The sequence below is a fragment of the Lissotriton vulgaris genome, chromosome 11 (genome assembly GCF_964263255.1).
Source record: "Lissotriton vulgaris chromosome 11, aLisVul1.2, whole genome shotgun sequence".
Taxonomy (NCBI): domain Eukaryota; kingdom Metazoa; phylum Chordata; class Amphibia; order Caudata; family Salamandridae; genus Lissotriton; species Lissotriton vulgaris.
In genome coordinates, this window is record NC_141699.1 from 801,494,703 (window position 1) to 801,511,607 (window position 16,905).

Below are 16,905 nucleotides of genomic sequence, written 5' to 3' on the forward strand. Positions count from 1 at the left end.
AAGGCCACTTTATTAATAAGATCAGGCAATTTTCTAATATCAACTTATTAACTCTATGTTTTATATATATAATATCGAAACCATACAATTTTGCACTTTAAGCCAAAACCATACACTTCTTTTAATCTTTATTCCTTGTAACTGTTATTTTCCAAAACCAAAACATAAGCGTCATTTTCTGAATTCACCCCATGTTTGAACATATTTCCATTTCCTTGTTGTTCCTTCCTTTTTCCCCCATCCTGATCCTCCCCCCACCCTCTCTCATGAAGGACGGTCAAGTCCGCTCTAGACATTGACCCCCCCCTATTCCACCTATGCACTATAACATAGAGTAAATTGCCTGTCCTATTAGTGGCAAATGGACTCTTATAGACTCCTGGTCTGTTTGTTTGTTTTTTTTTTAAAAGGGGTTGGGTGGGTGGGCCTCGCAAAAGACTCTCTCTGACTCTTGTCAAACTGCGCAACAATGCGCTCGCGCCTTCTTAATTATCGCCCTGCCTGTCTCGCGCTCTGCTCCCGGCCCTTGACCAATCACGTTGATTTTTCTGGACCATCCGGGCGAAAATCCCCGGGGGGGAAACACTTCGCGTTCGCCCCCCGAGTATCCCATTGTAGCAGGAAAAGGAAGAAAGGAGGGAAGATATCACTAATTTTACTGAAAAAAGGAAGCTGATAAATAAGGTGAACATATCTTACAGAGCAGTTTATGCTCACTGACCGTCAATAACTCTTTGCAAGTTACTAATACCTAAACAATTAAAAGTTTATTTATGGTAAATTTGTATATAAATAGAGAGTGCCCTGTGAACTTGTATTAAAAGCGATAAGAAATAGTAATTAGGAGCCAGATTTGTACAAAATGGTACCTGTTTTACTATCTCCCAAGGTGCCGTGTTAGATGCAAATTGTGCTCTTTTGACAGAAGATGCAAAGACAAACACTGTGATGAAGGCATGGTTTGAAATATAAATCTGGGAGTCCTTTCCTGTATTTCATCATAGTTTTCAAAGTAATTTTTTGAAGGCCCATCACTGTCCCTCTGAGGGATAAAATAAAAAAGCACTTTGTTTTTGCCGAGTTTTATACAGCGCAAACTTGACCTGAATCGGATATCAGAGCGCTTTACATAGCACCAGTTACGTTACATGAGGACACACATACATTTTTTGTTAGACACAGGAATATTAAGTGATTTGCCCAGAATCACAGGATGTTCAGCATCATTGCCATGACTCAAATCCAGTTCCCCAGATTCGAGGTCGACCGCCCTAGTCCTTAGGCCAACTCTCTCCCCACTTCACTAAACACTGAAAGCCTTATTCATGTGTGTGCTCTTTAAAGGAATATATATACTATCAAAGAAAACTTGACATGTAAATTCCATGCAGTTTCTGGAATTATAGATTGCAGCAGCCTACAGAAGAGTTTGAATAACACACATTTTTCCATTGTGGCCCAGTCCTTTGTGATGGCACCAAACGTCTCCTTTGCTTGACGTAAGCTGAGATTGTACAATTCAATCTAACCTATCTTATATTTGTTGTTTGGACGACCACATACTATGTACACAGCGGCAGTGTCATCCTACTGCTCTTTGAACCGTGCAAAAAATGAAAAATGCCTACACAATGTTATTATCGCTTTATTTTTCAGTACAGACTCAGAGCCAGGTTAGGGCGGGGCAGAGCAGGGCTGTCAGAGCAGAGAGAGGAGGAACCACGTGCACCATGAAAGCATGTCAGTTTGGTCAGCCATCTTAAACACACCTGGGTGGAGAACTGTCCCAGGTTCCCAGGATCCCAGACACTGCCTCCGCAGCCAAACAGGCCGCTCAGATCAATCACAACGCTGCTGTCATACTGGTGACAGCAGCATCGAGATTGGCTTAGGGGAGTCTGGGAGCCTGTGTGATTCTGTTCTGTGCTGCCAGGAAGAAAATAGGGCGGAAGAGAGACTGCGGAAATTCAGAGTTCATCCTTCCACTGCATCCCACAATCCCCTTTCCGCAGCAGCCTCGAATAAGAGTACATACGACAAAGGACGACTCTAGAGAGTCAACACTGTTGGACAGCGCATGATAATAATTTGGTTCATGTGGGCATTTTTGGGGTATTCTAACAGAATATTGCATGTTAAATATCTTCCTAAAAGTATTGTAGACAGAATATCGACTACCACAATATAGTGAAGGAAAGTATACATGGGTAAATATATATTAACTAGTCTTATACAACTTGCATGTGCCTTGAAAATACATGTCTCTAAGGTATGTGGAGTAAAGGATAGTAAATCTACACCTACTTATATAGACTTAACTTCAAGATGCTGTGCCAGTCGATATTTTGTGCAATATATTGTAGTTAGAACATACTTGAAACATGATATTCTGACTTGCAATGCATTGTTAAAAAGACTGATCAATAAGACAAAGGGGCATATTATCAAGGGGGTTTATCTCCGCTTTTTTGGCTTTAAAAGCCAAGAAAGCGGAGATAAAATTATCTAACTATTACCTAGCTGTCGCTAACACCAGTTATCGACAGCTAGTAGGAGATAGCGACCATCTTGGGCCCCACTTTGCATGTCAGTGATATTTATCACTAATGACATGCAAAGTGGGCGTGCCAAGATGTTAGCGACTGGAAACAGTCGCTAACATCGCTATCTCCTATTACCAACTTTTGGAGATATTCGCGCTAAGCGCGAATATCTCCAAAAGCTAACACCTGCCCTGAGCAGTTTTAAGCCAGGTTATCCAATGAGAGGTGGATAACATGGCTAAGAGCATTAGCTCGGTAATGCATGAATATCGCGGACTTTTCAGCGATATTTATGCATTGCGGACGATTTTTATCGCATTTGCGATAAACCTTGGTAATACCAAGGTTTATTTGCGATAAAAATCACCGCAGCTTAGCGGTAAATTTTTGTCTCTAACCAAGCAATAGCGATAATTATCGCTATTGCTTGGTAATATGCCCCAATATTTTTTGCTACATCTTTATGGTGAGTTGCAGGCAAGTAATTATGATTCTTCATTGACTTGACATGACAGGACATGCTTTCTGCTTGGGCTCGGAATGAAACACAGCATACTCTGCATGGTCTGTTAAACACAGAACAGGAGTTGTAAAGCATTATGGTATTGTGCCACGTGGATTCTGATATTTGCGCATAAGAATAATGTGTTGATGTTCTGGAATAACCATCCTGTGGCATTGGGTTTGTTGCTTACTTCCTAGCCCAGGCCTGATATTGTAACCAAGAATATTTGCCACCCCTGACTGGACAGGTTGGAGTTTGGAGTACTTAATCCGTGATTTTCCTATTGCCTCTCCTTCCTGGAGACAAATATCCTTCAGCTCGTTTTGCTTGAAACGAAGTTGCTTCAGCTCCTCCTGCATCTTCTCAGGTCCGATGGTCTCATAGATTCTTTTCCAAAAGGTCCTATTAAAATGTTGGTAAAGATTCCAGTCTAGTGAGCACCACTCCTTTGCCCCTTCCTTGCTCTTATCGGTCAGATGCTGAATACTGTTTTTGCTTCTTGAGTTCAGCTTGAAATTGACCACATGCTCCATCTCCCAGCACAGCGTGTTCTTCAGGAGCACCATGGACTCATCAAAGTATTCTGCAATGAGCACCAACTGGAACCTCTGCTCTATCTCTCTCAGAACTGACTGCACATGAGGGTACGTGTCCTCAGCATTGCTGTCATAACCAAAGTCATACCACATGGTGTTTTTAACAAGCATATGATAAGGCTCTGTGTGGTTGTAAAAGCGCCCAGGAGATGCTAGAAATTCATTGAGAGTCCTGGTCTTATTGAAAGATGTCAGAAACCGGAAATAGGAGTAGGAAGACTCCAACAAAGATATGGGATTCCGCAAGATGGATACGTACACAGTGTTGTTTGGCATCACTTTCTGAACCTGTATTGAGAAAGAATACACACATGTTACAATTGGTTACTAGTTCATTTTGAAATGTTTTCTATTTACGTGCACATGCACAACTGAACGTTGTGATGGTTTCACGGGCACGGAAATAAAACAAAGCTTTTTCAGGCTAGCATAGTATTGCCTGATAAAAAGATATGCCCTAACATATTCTCATGGAAATTGGGGTAGAGGGCTTGGCGCTGAAATGGTTTCAGTCCTACCTCCGGAATAGACAGTAAGCAGGGGCCCTTTCCCCTTTTCTTTCGAAATTTGGTACACTTCAGCATGGTGTCCCCCAAGGATCGGCAATTAGCCCAATCCTTTTTAATATCTATATGAGCCCGTTGATTCCAATCGTCAAAGCTTATAATATCAATTTGGTGAACTATGCAGATGACACACAACTCATTCTGTCTCTAGAGGGAAATAAGTCAATACCACTCAATAGTTTTCATGAATGCATGCAAAACAATGCTAGATGGCTTACAGACAATTCCCTGCAGTTCAACTGAGAAAAAACTGAAATCCTGTACTGCACAGCTAAGAAAGTCCCTCATCCGCTCCCTGCTAACGTTTGGCTTATTCCTTCAGATAAACCCCCTACACCCTCCGAGGCAGTGCGTAACCTGGGGGTAGTTTCTGACAAGTTGAGTCTTGAAACCCACATAAACAAAATGGTAGGTACATGCTTTTTCCCTTATCAGAGCACTGCGGAAAATACTCCCTATGCTACCAATGACAGCCAGGGCACTTGTGGTGAGAAGCGTCATTCTGAGTCGACTGGACTACTGTAATGCTCTGATGTTGGGTGCCCCTAACTCTCTGATCATGAAATTTCAAAGAATTCAGACGATAGCTACAAAGCTAGCCCTAAAGAAACCGAGAAAATATTCTGCCTCTTTCTCCCTTAAAGAGCTCCATTAGCTTCCAATCCCACAGAGAATACAGTTCAAATCACTCTGTATCGTTTTTAAGGGTCTACGTGGACTTAGGCCGGCGCCTTTGCTGGAAAAATTTGTCTGGCACGCCCCTATAAGAAGCCTCTGATCCTCTGCAGCCCGTCTGGTTAGCAATCCAGAATTAGAACCACCAGGTTTGGTGGAAGAGCATTTAGCTGTGCAGCCACTCACTTATGGAATGAACTCCCGCCTAATCTTAGGCAAAAATAAGATTTTCCACATTTCAGGAAGAAGCTTAAAACCTAGCTGTGAGAAGTTAGCCTGGTATATGATGTCCACTATTCTAGTGGGCACCCTGCACCAGTCTAAACGACCCTTATGGTGATGGTTGTAAAGTCAACTTTATAGACCAGCTATCCTAGTGGTAGCATGGACAAGCAGTCTTAGGCTAAAACTTCAGAGGGCATGCGAAGCAGGCTGCTTACCAATTATAATCCCTTGAACATCAAATGAAAGGACACCACACAAGGTATATATAAAATATGTATTTATTACTAACACAACCCCTCTGGACTCTTTATGAGGTCAGAGATCGAGATACGACACAAGTTACTTAATTAGCATACTTTAAGTTACACAAATATAATTCTGCCCTAGGGACCTCCCGAACCATATACTAAAATAGTGGTATAAGAACCACCACAGAAATAGTGAATAGGCCTAGAGCTTAGAGAATCGCTGGGGCTACACTGAACAACCAAAGGTTAGGAAGTAGGAGGCCCACAGGAGACGCGTGCAGTGTCTGAACACAGTTGCGAGTTGCCATAGAGATATAATGGGAACGTAAAAGTTACAAAGTTGTTGATTTAAGACACTTCCGGATGGACTACGGTAAAACCCTTTTAAAGTAGGACACTTGGATAGTCAACACCCACGGGAGCACCAGACTACTTGAGTTACCTCACCCAGGGAAGCCGAGTGCATAGGTATCTTTTCGTGTCGGGTTTCCTCGCTGTCTCCTATGGAGAGCTGCAAAGAAGTACTGCAGGCGACCAGAAGAAAAGTGTCCGGCTGGATCCAAGGGTGGATCGGAGTCATGAAGAACCTGAAAGCAGAGGGGACAGAGTCCGGCTCACTAGCCAGTGACCAGGAAGGAACCAGGAAGGAACCAGGCGATGTCGAGTGATTTCAGGTGAAGAAGGTGAAGCTTGTCTCTGCAGCCACGAGGACCAGGAGGCGTCGATGACAACCAGGAGCTGGATTCAAACTTTCCCACAAATGATCTAGTTGACTGCGGTGTCGGTATCCGGACTGGACCCAACAAGACTTGGAAAATGCAATCTACGCAGGAAGTGAAGATTGCCTTCAAGTCAGACCAGCAAAATCTGGGGAGCTTCTCCTTTGCAGGGAAGCTGGAGCAAGTCTGGGACAAGTGGGTCAGTGGTAAAAATTCAAAGTTTCGCCTTCAGGGGGCTAACTAGCCAGCGGGCTAGTAGCCTGGAAGACGCGTCAAGCTGAAATGCAGGAGCAGGCCCCACGCGGCACTCGTGGAGTGTGGAGGGCTGACCTTTGGTGCAAATGGTGCTTGGGTCTGGGGCTTCTGAAACCCCAATGCACAACTTCGAGGGTGCCTCAGAAGTTGCACGGTTAGCAAAATGCAGGATGTCCAGGATGTCCGGTCCCACGTCTCTCGTGTCTGCAATGGGTCTCAGCTTTGCTGGAGGTGTGGGTCGGGGTCAGAGAAGTCTGGAAGTCCACGGCTTGAGTAGCTGAGTCTTCGGGTTCCGGGAGGAGCCTCAACAAAGCAAACTGGCAAGTCTCTGATGGTGCCTGTTTGAACAGGGTGGCCACTCCTTGACCACAAGGGAGATTTTTTCAGTCTTCTAGTCGATGTAGAATGATGAAGGTCCAAGAGTTTTGTTTCAGAGTTAAGTTCCAGGATAATCTAAAGTCTCTAGACACAGCTCCTAACTATATACTGATTTAAGGGGCTGGATTAACTGCTAGGTCCCTCCTATGGGTGGAAACTGGAAAGGGTGGTTACACCCCTTTCCCTTTGTCCAGTTTTGCGCCAGAGCAGGCCGGAGTGCCCCAGCAACTGGTTTGAACCGGGCTATGCATGGAGCACCTTGTGTGCCCAAGGCAGTGTCTGGAATTACAGCATCCTATTCTGCCCATCCTGCCCCAATACACTACAAGCTGTCTGGGGAGGTGCTGGCACCTCCCTTGACAAGAAACTTATTGTCCAGGCCTCCCTGGCTGGAGTTTTCCCCAGCTGCAGGAGGTCAGACTTGTGTCTGTGGTAGCAGCATCCATTTTGTGATGCTGAGGCTCTGTTTAACTTTAACCGAGTAAAGCAGTAACTACATGTCTTCTCCCTCTAGAAGGGTGGAATGCTACACCCGTCGCCTGAACTGGAGAGGGGGTAGTATTCCAAAGTGTTGGAAACCTTAAACGACATGTTTCGATAAAGCCAATCCAAAGTTAGCATTAACCGCAAGGTTATAATGCACTTAAGAGTATATGGTATGGCTATATCATAGAACAGCTATAAGGACATGGTTCCGAAAGCTGCATAAGGGCTCAGCTCATGCTAGAGCACCCTCTCACATAAAACCAAGCACTCTGCCTCCAGGATTGTTAAGGCCTGCCATAGGAGTGACTTATAGGTTACATATGTGTCTATATATGGTAGATATAGGGATACTATATCTAAGTAAGGGGTGATTACACCACCTTACGCCAGCTGATTGATCAGCCAGTGGTGTCAGTTTAGATGGCCAGCCAGGGGGGGCATAATACATGCTTCAGCCCCTGCTAGGCCTTGGATGCACCTATGCCCTGGGTACCTAAGGTACACTATACAGGGACTCTCAAGAGTAACCCAATATCCAATTTGGTATGTACCTAAAGTACATGGTATTAATTTAGAGAGAGAACAGTTGAGGTGTGGGTCTGATTAGCAGGCCCGCAGCCACAATAGAGTCGAAAAACCAGTAAATCACAGCAAAATAATGGGGGTTACCATAGGAAGCAGACCCTACTCTCCTACACTGGCTCTTCCCAAGGGTGTAATATGTGCAAATAGGGGAGCTAATGTAACCATACCGCCAGGATACCTGTGGGGTGACAGTGCACTTTATAAGCCTGTATTACATTACATATTACATTACATATGGCGCACATGTAAGAATGAAAGCCACCAGCTAACAGGAGTATAGCTTAGGGGCAGGGAGGGGGTGAATGTCAAGTTTCCTAACTACAAAATAGGTGGGCTGCTGGGTGGAGGTGACTAAGGTTTGTGATGGACTGTTTCTATGAGGAACAGGGTGAGAACTGTTTGGAATATTGTGAGCCTCTGCCTAGAGTGGCACAGTGGGTGAAGAAAGGGTTGGCATGCTACTCGAAGCGGTTGCCACTGGTTAGACTATTTGAAAGCATCCAAACCATCACATTTGGGGTATTTGTTTGCTATTAATATGTCTAGAAACCCAAAGGCACAGTTTTCCAAGCCTACAACCACCACTTTTTGTGAATTTCCAAAAGTAGTATATTTGCAAACTTTCAAGGAGTGCTTCTAATGGTACAGAATAACTACTTTTTGGTCAACCATCCACTATAAACAGTTAACATTTCACTCCAAAAAATGAACAAGTTAAAAGCGCTTAGAAAAATGAAAATCATGAGAAAAACTGAAACAGATATATCAAACCCAACTCAGGGACTGAAGACCCAACCCAGGATGCATTAGGGGGCTGACCCCACACATGCACATACACTCATACTTATCAATTCAAGACCGCGCACACATACACCTACAATTCACAAGCACATACACACACACTCATTCACAGCACACACATACAACTACATACACATTCTCACATACACACCTTGTATTGTATTGTAATTGCCCCTGACGAGGCGTCGAAGCGCTTTTTCAGCGGGTAGCACGCTACTCTGGGACCCATAGAGGATTAGTGTTGAATTAGTATAGTGAAACATGCAAGTACATTTTAAGTGGTGGATAGGTTAGTCAGTTATTTGGATTTGGAACGATAGCAGAAGGATAGAGGAGGAAAAAAGGTTTGTATTTATATAGCGCTTGTTACCCCTAATGGGTTGTTGAAATATGCTATTCAGGAAGCCCATAAAGGATTAGTGGTGAACTAATATGGTGAAATATGAAAGTAATTTCAGTGGTGGATATTAGTCAGTTATTTGGAGAGAGAAGGGTAGCGGAGGGATAAAAGGGGAAGAAAGGTTTGCATTCATATAGCACTTGTTACTCCTGATGGATGTTGAAGCGCTTTTCTGGCGAGTAGCACGCCACTCAGGAACTCATAAAGGATTAGTGTTGAAAATTAGTATAGTAAAATATTAAGTAGTTTCAGTAGTGGATATGTTATTCAATTATTTGGGTAGAGAGTGGTAGATGGCGGGATAGTGAAGGGAACAACTATGCAACCTTGGGGCTGCAATTTTAACCTCCTGTATAGTGTACACAGCAAAAGGATTTTTTTAATGGCGAGTTATTACACATTTCTGGTAATAGGGCTATTAACAAAATGATAAAGGAAACAAACTAGCTAATACCAAAAATTCTTGACTTGTGTCTGGCTTGTCACTCCTGAGCTTATTCTGTACACACTCTATGGAACTAGGGGCCCGTTTCACAGAACTAACTTAAGACAAAATCCTAAACTTACTACTTTTGGTATTCACAGAAGTTAGGATTTTGTCTTAAGTTTGACTTAAGACAGACTTAAGTTAGGATTTTGTCTTAAGTCTGTCTTAAGTCTGTCTTAAGTCTATCTTAAATCAAACTTAAGACAAAATCCTAACTTCTGTGAATACCAAAAGTAGTAAGTTTAGGATGTTGTCTTAAGTTAGTTCTGTGAATCGGGCCCTAGGTACTTACCTGAGCTAACATAATAGCTTGGCCTGCTTTGCACTCTACCACCATGTAGGGAATGAGTCCATAACTTTAATTCCAAATGTATTTCTGAGGGCGTTGATGAACAGAGTCAATGCAACTCATCACAACTTGTAGCGCTGGCTCACAAAGCTCTATTAGGTGACCAAGGTCTCAAGTCTCTTTTTTCTGCACTTAACTTTGGATGCATTGCGGTGATACCATGGAAAGGCCCATCAATGCATCAACTCGTTGATAAAAGGGGCCACTGTGGTGCCTCCTCTCAATGAAACAGAAAAAAGCAAAGTAACACCCTCGTGTATAGAGGCAGCTGCTGACAATACGACCTGGGGGAGCAACGCGGGGGAGAATCACTTACCTTTTGATGCTCGCCGCCGATATCTTCTGCTCCAGCGCTGCACCTCGTTGCTCCCGGCACTCCAATCCCCAGGAGCACAAACTCCCAGACTTCCCACACAATACCAGTGCTGCTCTCAAGCTATTACTCCTTAGCATGATAGCAGCGCTGGGATTGGGCGGAGCAGGCTGGTCTCACGCTCCAGCAGTGACTGGGTGCCTGTGCCCTGAACACTGCAGATATCTCCAAGGAACAGCCTGGAGATATCCCAGGGCGCGTGTCAGCCTGCACGGCCAAACTGACAAGCACACTTTCAATGCCTACCACTCCTCCTCCCCCTACTGCTGACGTCACATGGTCCATTTCCACCCTAGACTTGCGGATTGCAGTTAAAAATAAAATGACAATAAAATATGTTTTATTGTCGTATTGTTTTTCTGCCTGTTGCATTTCAGAAGGGGGGCAACGCTCCTCCGCCATAGCGCATTCTTCCTGAGAGGACAACACGCTAAAGAGAAAGTGCTGGTTTGAGAGAAAAACTGGCTTGTTAAATGGAGTTCCAATTGGGTGGAAAGGACACTGGGATCAGGGAAGGACCTCGCCAAGACTTGGGCTCTCGGAAGTGCAGGTAGTTGATGCTGTACAGATCCATGCCCTCCGTGTGCCATGCAGAGTGCATAACCTGCGCCCAATCCTCACCACAATGCAGGAAGTGGACCCGACACTGTGGGAGTCGGTGATTTTCTTAAACCTATCCAACGCGTTCGATTCTCTTGAGTGGCCATACCTCTTTGCGCTTCTGTCTTGCATAGGGACAAATTCATTAAACTAATCACCCTCTTATATTCCATCCCTACAGCAAGGATCAGGGTGAATGGGGTGATATCCTCTTCGTTCCCAGTCTACCATGGCACGAGACAGGGATGTCTACTCTCTCCCCTGCTTTTTACTGTGGCCATGTAGACCCTCGTGGGCCACCTGCGGCAGCACCATGCACACCCATGCTTGGCATTCTCCCCTAGGGTGATACGCATCTCCCTATAAGCGGCTGATGTCACATTATATGTTAAACATCCAGCTGAGAATTTCGATCCCCCTGATTAGAGAGTTCCTTAGATTCGGGGGCCTATCAGGAGTACTTATCAACTAGGCAAGGTCTATAATTTTTCTGCTAGTCGAGGTTACGGAGAAATTCCAATCTGAGTTCCCGCTTTGTTGGGCAGAGGGCCTAGTGAAATATCTGGGAATCTGGCTTAGCCATAAGATTGAGGAATTATAGAGCACCATCTATGGCCGACTAATGAACTGGCTGGAGAACCGCTTCAAGGGCTGGTCGGGATTGCCATTATCCCTGATGGGTCGGCTGGCTATAGCAAAAATTGTCAATTTGCCCAAATTCCTCTATTTATTTATCAATCTTCCACTTCCACTTAGCAGCTTTTGAACGAGACTGCGATCAAACATGATCTCACTGTCATGGGCTGGGAAACAACCTAGAGTCTCCTGGGAAATCCTAACTGTGAAAAGTTGGCCTGGTATATGATGTCCACTATTCTAGTGAGCACCTTGCACCAGTCCAAACAACCCTTATGGTGATGGTTGTAAAGTCAACCTTATAGACCAGCTATCCTAGTGGTAGCATGAACAATCCAGTCTTAGGCTATAACTTTAGAGGGCCTGTAAAGCCAGCTGTTTTACCAATTGCAATCCCTTGAATACCAAATGAAAGGATACCACACAAGGTATATATCAAATTTATATGTATTTATTCTAAACACAACCCCTCTGTACTCTTTATGAGGTCAGAGGTCAAATCACAGTACAAGTTACTTAAATAGCATACATTAGGTTGCACAAATGCAGTTTTGCCCTAGGGGCCACGCAAACCATATACTAAGAAAGTGGTATAAGTACCACTACAGAAATACTGAACAGGCCTAGAGCCTAGAGAATAGCTGGGGCTACCCTGGACTACCAATGGATTGGAAGTAGGAGGCCCACGGGAGACGCGTGCAGTGTGTGAACACAGCCGCGAGTTACTATAAAGTTATAATGGGAACATAAAAGTTACAAACTAGTTGATTTAGAACACTTCCGGATGGACTAGAAGGAAACCCCTTAAAACTAGGATACTTGGATAGTTGATACCCACGGGAGCACCGGAGTACTTGTGTTACCTCACCCAGGGAAGCAGGGTGCATAGGTGTCTTTTGGTGTCGGGTTTCCTCGCTGTTTCCTATGGAGAGCTGCAAAGAAGTGCTTCAGGAGACCAGTAGAAAAGTGTCCGGTTGGATCCAAGGGTGGATCGAGGATGAAGAGTACCTGAAAGCAGAGGGGACAGAGTCTGGGTCACTAGCCAGTGACCAGGATGGAACCAGGAAGGAACCAGGCGATGTCGAGTGATTTCAGGTGAAGATGTGAAGCTTGTCTTTGCAGCCACGAGAACCAGGAGGCGTCGATGACAACCAGGAGCTGGAATCGAGCTGTCCCACAAAGGATCTGGATGTCTGCGGCGTCGTTGGACCCAACAAGCCTTGGCAAACGCAAACCACGTGGAAAGTGAAGATGGGCTTCCGATCAGACAAGCAAGGTCTGGGGAGCTTCTCCTTTGCAGGGACACTGGAGCAAGCCTGGAACAACCAGGCCAGTGGTGTAGATTCAAAGGATCATCTTCAGAGGGCTCACTAGCCAGCAGGCTAGCAACCGGGAAGACGTGTCGAGCTGAAAATGCAGAAGCGGCCCCACGCAGCACTCATGGAGTGTGGAGGGCTGAGCTTCGGTGCAGATGGTGCTTGGGTCTGGGGATTCTTAATCCCCAATGCACAACTTTGAGGGTGCCTCAGAAGCTGCACAGTTAGCAAAGAGCAGGATGGCAATGGAGTCTGATCCCATGTCTCTCGTGTCCACCACGGGTCTCAGCTTTGCTGAAGGTGCGGGTCGGGGTCAGAGCAATCTGGAACGCCAGTCCTGTGAAGCTAAGTCTTCGGGATTTGTCAGGAGCGTCCACAAAGCAAACTGGCAATTCACTAGTTGGTGCCTGTTTGCACAGGGTGCTGACTCCTTGACCACAAGGGAGATTTCTTCAGTCTTCTAGTCGAGTAGAACGTCGAAGGTCCAAGAGTTCATCATCAGAGTTTCGTTCCAGGATAATCTAAAGTCTATAGACACAGCTCCTACCTATATACTGATTTTAGGGGCTGGATTACCTGCTATTTATTTATTGTGACTTATATAGCGCCCTATAACCCAGGGGTCTCTAAGCGCTTTGTTAGGATCAGCTAGACAATAAAAGATGCATCAGAATTACATTTAAAGGCCACCCCACGCTTGCTGGAAAAGCACAGTTTTTAGTTGTTTGCGGAAAGGCATTAGTTTCTTTTCATTGCGGAGTTTCCTATGGGTGGGACCAGGGAAGCGGGTGGTTACACCCCTTTCCCTTTGTCCATTTTCGCTCCAGAGCTGGGGCTGGAGTGCCCCAGCAACTGGTTTGAACCGGGCTATGCATGGAGCACCTTGTGTGCCCCAGGCAGTGTCTGCAATTGCAGCTTTCCTTTCAGTCCACCCTGTCCCAGTACACTAAGGCTTGTCTGGGGGGGTGCTGGCACCTCCTCTGACAGGAAACCTATTGTACAAGCCTCCCTTGCAGGAGTTTCGTCCAGCTGCAGGAGGTCAGACTTGTGTCTGTGGCAGCAGCATCCATTTTGTGATGATGAGGCTCCCTTTATCCTTAACCGGGTAAAGCAGTAACTACATGACTTCTCCCTCTAGAAGGTTGGAATGCTAACCCTGTCGCCAGCACTGGCCTGGGGGTAGTAGTCCAAAGTGTTTGACACCTTACACAACATGTTTTGATAAAGCCAAACAGAGGTTAGCAATAACTGTGAGGATTATAATGCACTTAAGAGTGTATGGTATGGCTATATCATAGAACAGCTATAAGGACATGGTTCCGAAAGCTGCAGAGGGGCTCAGCTCATGCTAGGGAACCCTCTCACACAAAACCAAGCACTCTGCCTCCAGGACTGTTAAGGCCTGCCATAGGAGTGACTTATAGGTTACTATGTGTCTATATATAAGGTAGATATAGGTATACTATATCTAAGCAAGGGGTGATTACACCCCCTTGCCCCAGCTGAGTGATCAGCCAGTGGTGTCAGTTTATATGGCCAGCCAGGGGTGGCATACTACATGCTTCAGCCCCTGGTAGGCCTTGGATACACCTATGCCCTGGGTACTTAAGGTACACTGTACAGGGACTCACAAGAGTGACCCAATATCCGATTTGGTGTGTACCTACGGCTTGATGCACTGTACGCCCCCTCTGTGCCTTTGTCGACAGAGGTAAGGCCCTTCACTAGACTCCAGCTGACCACAATGGGAGATGCATTCCCAGAGGAGAACTTCATGGAACCTCATCAGGTGCAGCAGGGGGAGGAGCTGAATACATTAGAGAGACTGACCTACTACTAGCTTTGGGCCGCACTGCCCGTGTGCTTCATCTCCTTCCCAGCTGCGCATCCGACATTTCAGGCACTAGAGCGCTTTCTGAAGAACTCTTCCCCCTGAAGGCTTATCACAAGGTTATCCACGAACATGCAGCGCACAGCGCCAATATACTTCCTGAAAGGCACTTTGATCAGGAAGGAACAGTGGACCTATTGCTGCACGCAGGAAAGAGCACTGTCCCCTAACTAGGAGCTTCGCCTTATCCATTTTAAATGTCTACAAGGACTGTACAGGTCATCTGAATGACTCCACAGAATAGTCTTATAGACAATGCACGTTGTCTGCGATGCTGATCTCCCGGCACGACCTTCCTACACCGAGACTGAAGTACCGGGTTTTTAAGAACCCAGTGGTGCCAGGGAGAACACCCAAAGACTTTAAGTTCTTCCTGTTTCAGACTACAAAAACACAGAGTCTTCTTGGTGAAGTCAAAGATCGTATTTATTGGCTGCAGCCAGTAACAGGTATCCTAGAAGTACAACAGCATGTATGTTCTCAGGAGACTGCTCAAAAACACAAAGCCAGCCTTCTCTTTTTATACAAAATAATAAGCTTCAGGCAAACATTCCTTATTTTACAGTTGACCATACACATATTTTCATTACAAAGAAAAAGCAGAGTCATGATGACAAGCCCTCATTTCAGTTTGTCCAGTCCATAATAAATTACCCGGCAAGGTCCAGAACTTCCATCATATATCGACGGACCCCCAATAAATACGGGCACCTCCTCCTCGTAAAGCAGGTCATAAAGAAGAAACAGGGACAGATGCGAGTAAGATTAGGCATGGTTTGTGTGCGATGAACGGTTTATGGCATGTTTTGCCTTGATACTAATCTCATTCAGCCACTGGGATGGGAACTGCCCGAACAGGTTTGGCTCCGGGCAGTGGAGTCAGCTTGCCCAGGTCACAGAGGAGTCAACAAAGGTGTACGTGTCCTTCAGGTCGAATTCGGCCTTAGTCATTTGGCTATGTGAGGACAATCACAAAATGAATGCTGCTCACAAAATGGAACCCGAGGGTCAGGACGAAAACTTCGATTTCAGGGTGATTTTGCCACTCGAACATGACGAAAATGTGTATGCATAGTATTTAAGTCTTAACTTACAGTTTATTTATTATGATACGGAACTCATTTTGAGGTCCACATAAAAACAACATATACATACAAAGCACAAATATTAAAATAGAAGGAAAGCAAAAAGATAATTTCATCATAATCACAAGAAATATCTTAATACAAGTCCAAAAAACATTTAAAAAAGTTGTACAGTCTACAAACAAACATTTCATTAGGAGGTTTGATTAAGGCTGCCTTAAATGAAGACGCTGATAGTATATTAAGTTGTAAGCAGATTGATCTTAACCATCTACGCCTGCATGGCATCAGTGTAGGGCAAACGAACATCACGTGATCTAAATCCTGATCATGTAATTGGCAAAGATCACAGCGTGCCGAACAACCATACCAGCTGGCTTGTAAAACTTTTAGTGGAAGCAAATTATGTCTTAATAAGTACACCAGGCGTCTCACGCCATGGGGGATGTTCCAGTACATATATGGTTGAGCTTTCCGCAGGGTATAAGATTCAATAACAGGCGTACAACCTTTTTTCATTAAACAAAAGTCTCTATCAAGACAAAACCCCAATTCCCAAGAGGCTGACTTCAAAATTGTTTTTAATTGATGAGAGGAGAGTGAAAATAAAGTCTCCTCATCCAGCTTCAATTGCAACACAGCAAATCTGAAATTTTTTACAATTGAAGAGAAGCCATTAAAAGATCCTAGCAATTCCTTTTTTATCAGGTCTCTCAAGGTATTGGGTTCACCTTTAGATAATGCTACTACCCAACGTATGATACTAGCAAGACCTTGAACCCTACTGCTGCGTAAACCCAATTCCTGACGCAAGGAAGCAGTCGAATTTACAGTGCCAACAGACATTAAACTCCGAAGAATTTTTCCCTCTGCCGAGTTTAAAAAACTCCATTTTTTCGGATCAACTAATTCAATGCCATATAACAGGGAGGCTGGTACTTTCGCTCTAAAAACATCTAACAAAATAGAGAAATGCCTTCTACCTGTGGCTTTATATAGGGAGACTAGGCTCTTTCCCTGGGAGATCGCCTTCCGGGAATTATTGTCTATGTGTGATTTGTCACTTAGATTGTGAGTGACAATTTTACCTAAAAAGGTATAAGATTTCACACATTCTAGTTTTTCCCCCCCTACAACCCATGGAAAGGTAAAACATTTAGGCTTCTTTCTACCTGAAAAACAAATT

At 44.7% G+C, this 16,905-nt stretch overlaps 1 protein-coding gene across 1 annotated transcript in view; it reads right to left on the reverse strand.

Annotated features, from left to right (window-relative positions):
• Positions 1–2,849: 2,849 nt before the first annotated feature.
• The window catches only part of LOC147683525 (galactose-3-O-sulfotransferase 2-like), a 434,320-nt gene continuing 420,264 nt past the window's right edge, over positions 2,850–16,905 (reverse strand). The window contains exon 4 of the mRNA XM_086944869.1: positions 2,850–3,932. Coding sequence (XP_086800995.1) covers positions 3,141–3,932 — 792 coding nt within the window. The 3' untranslated portion in view covers positions 2,850–3,140. The remainder of the gene's footprint in view (positions 3,933–16,905) is intronic.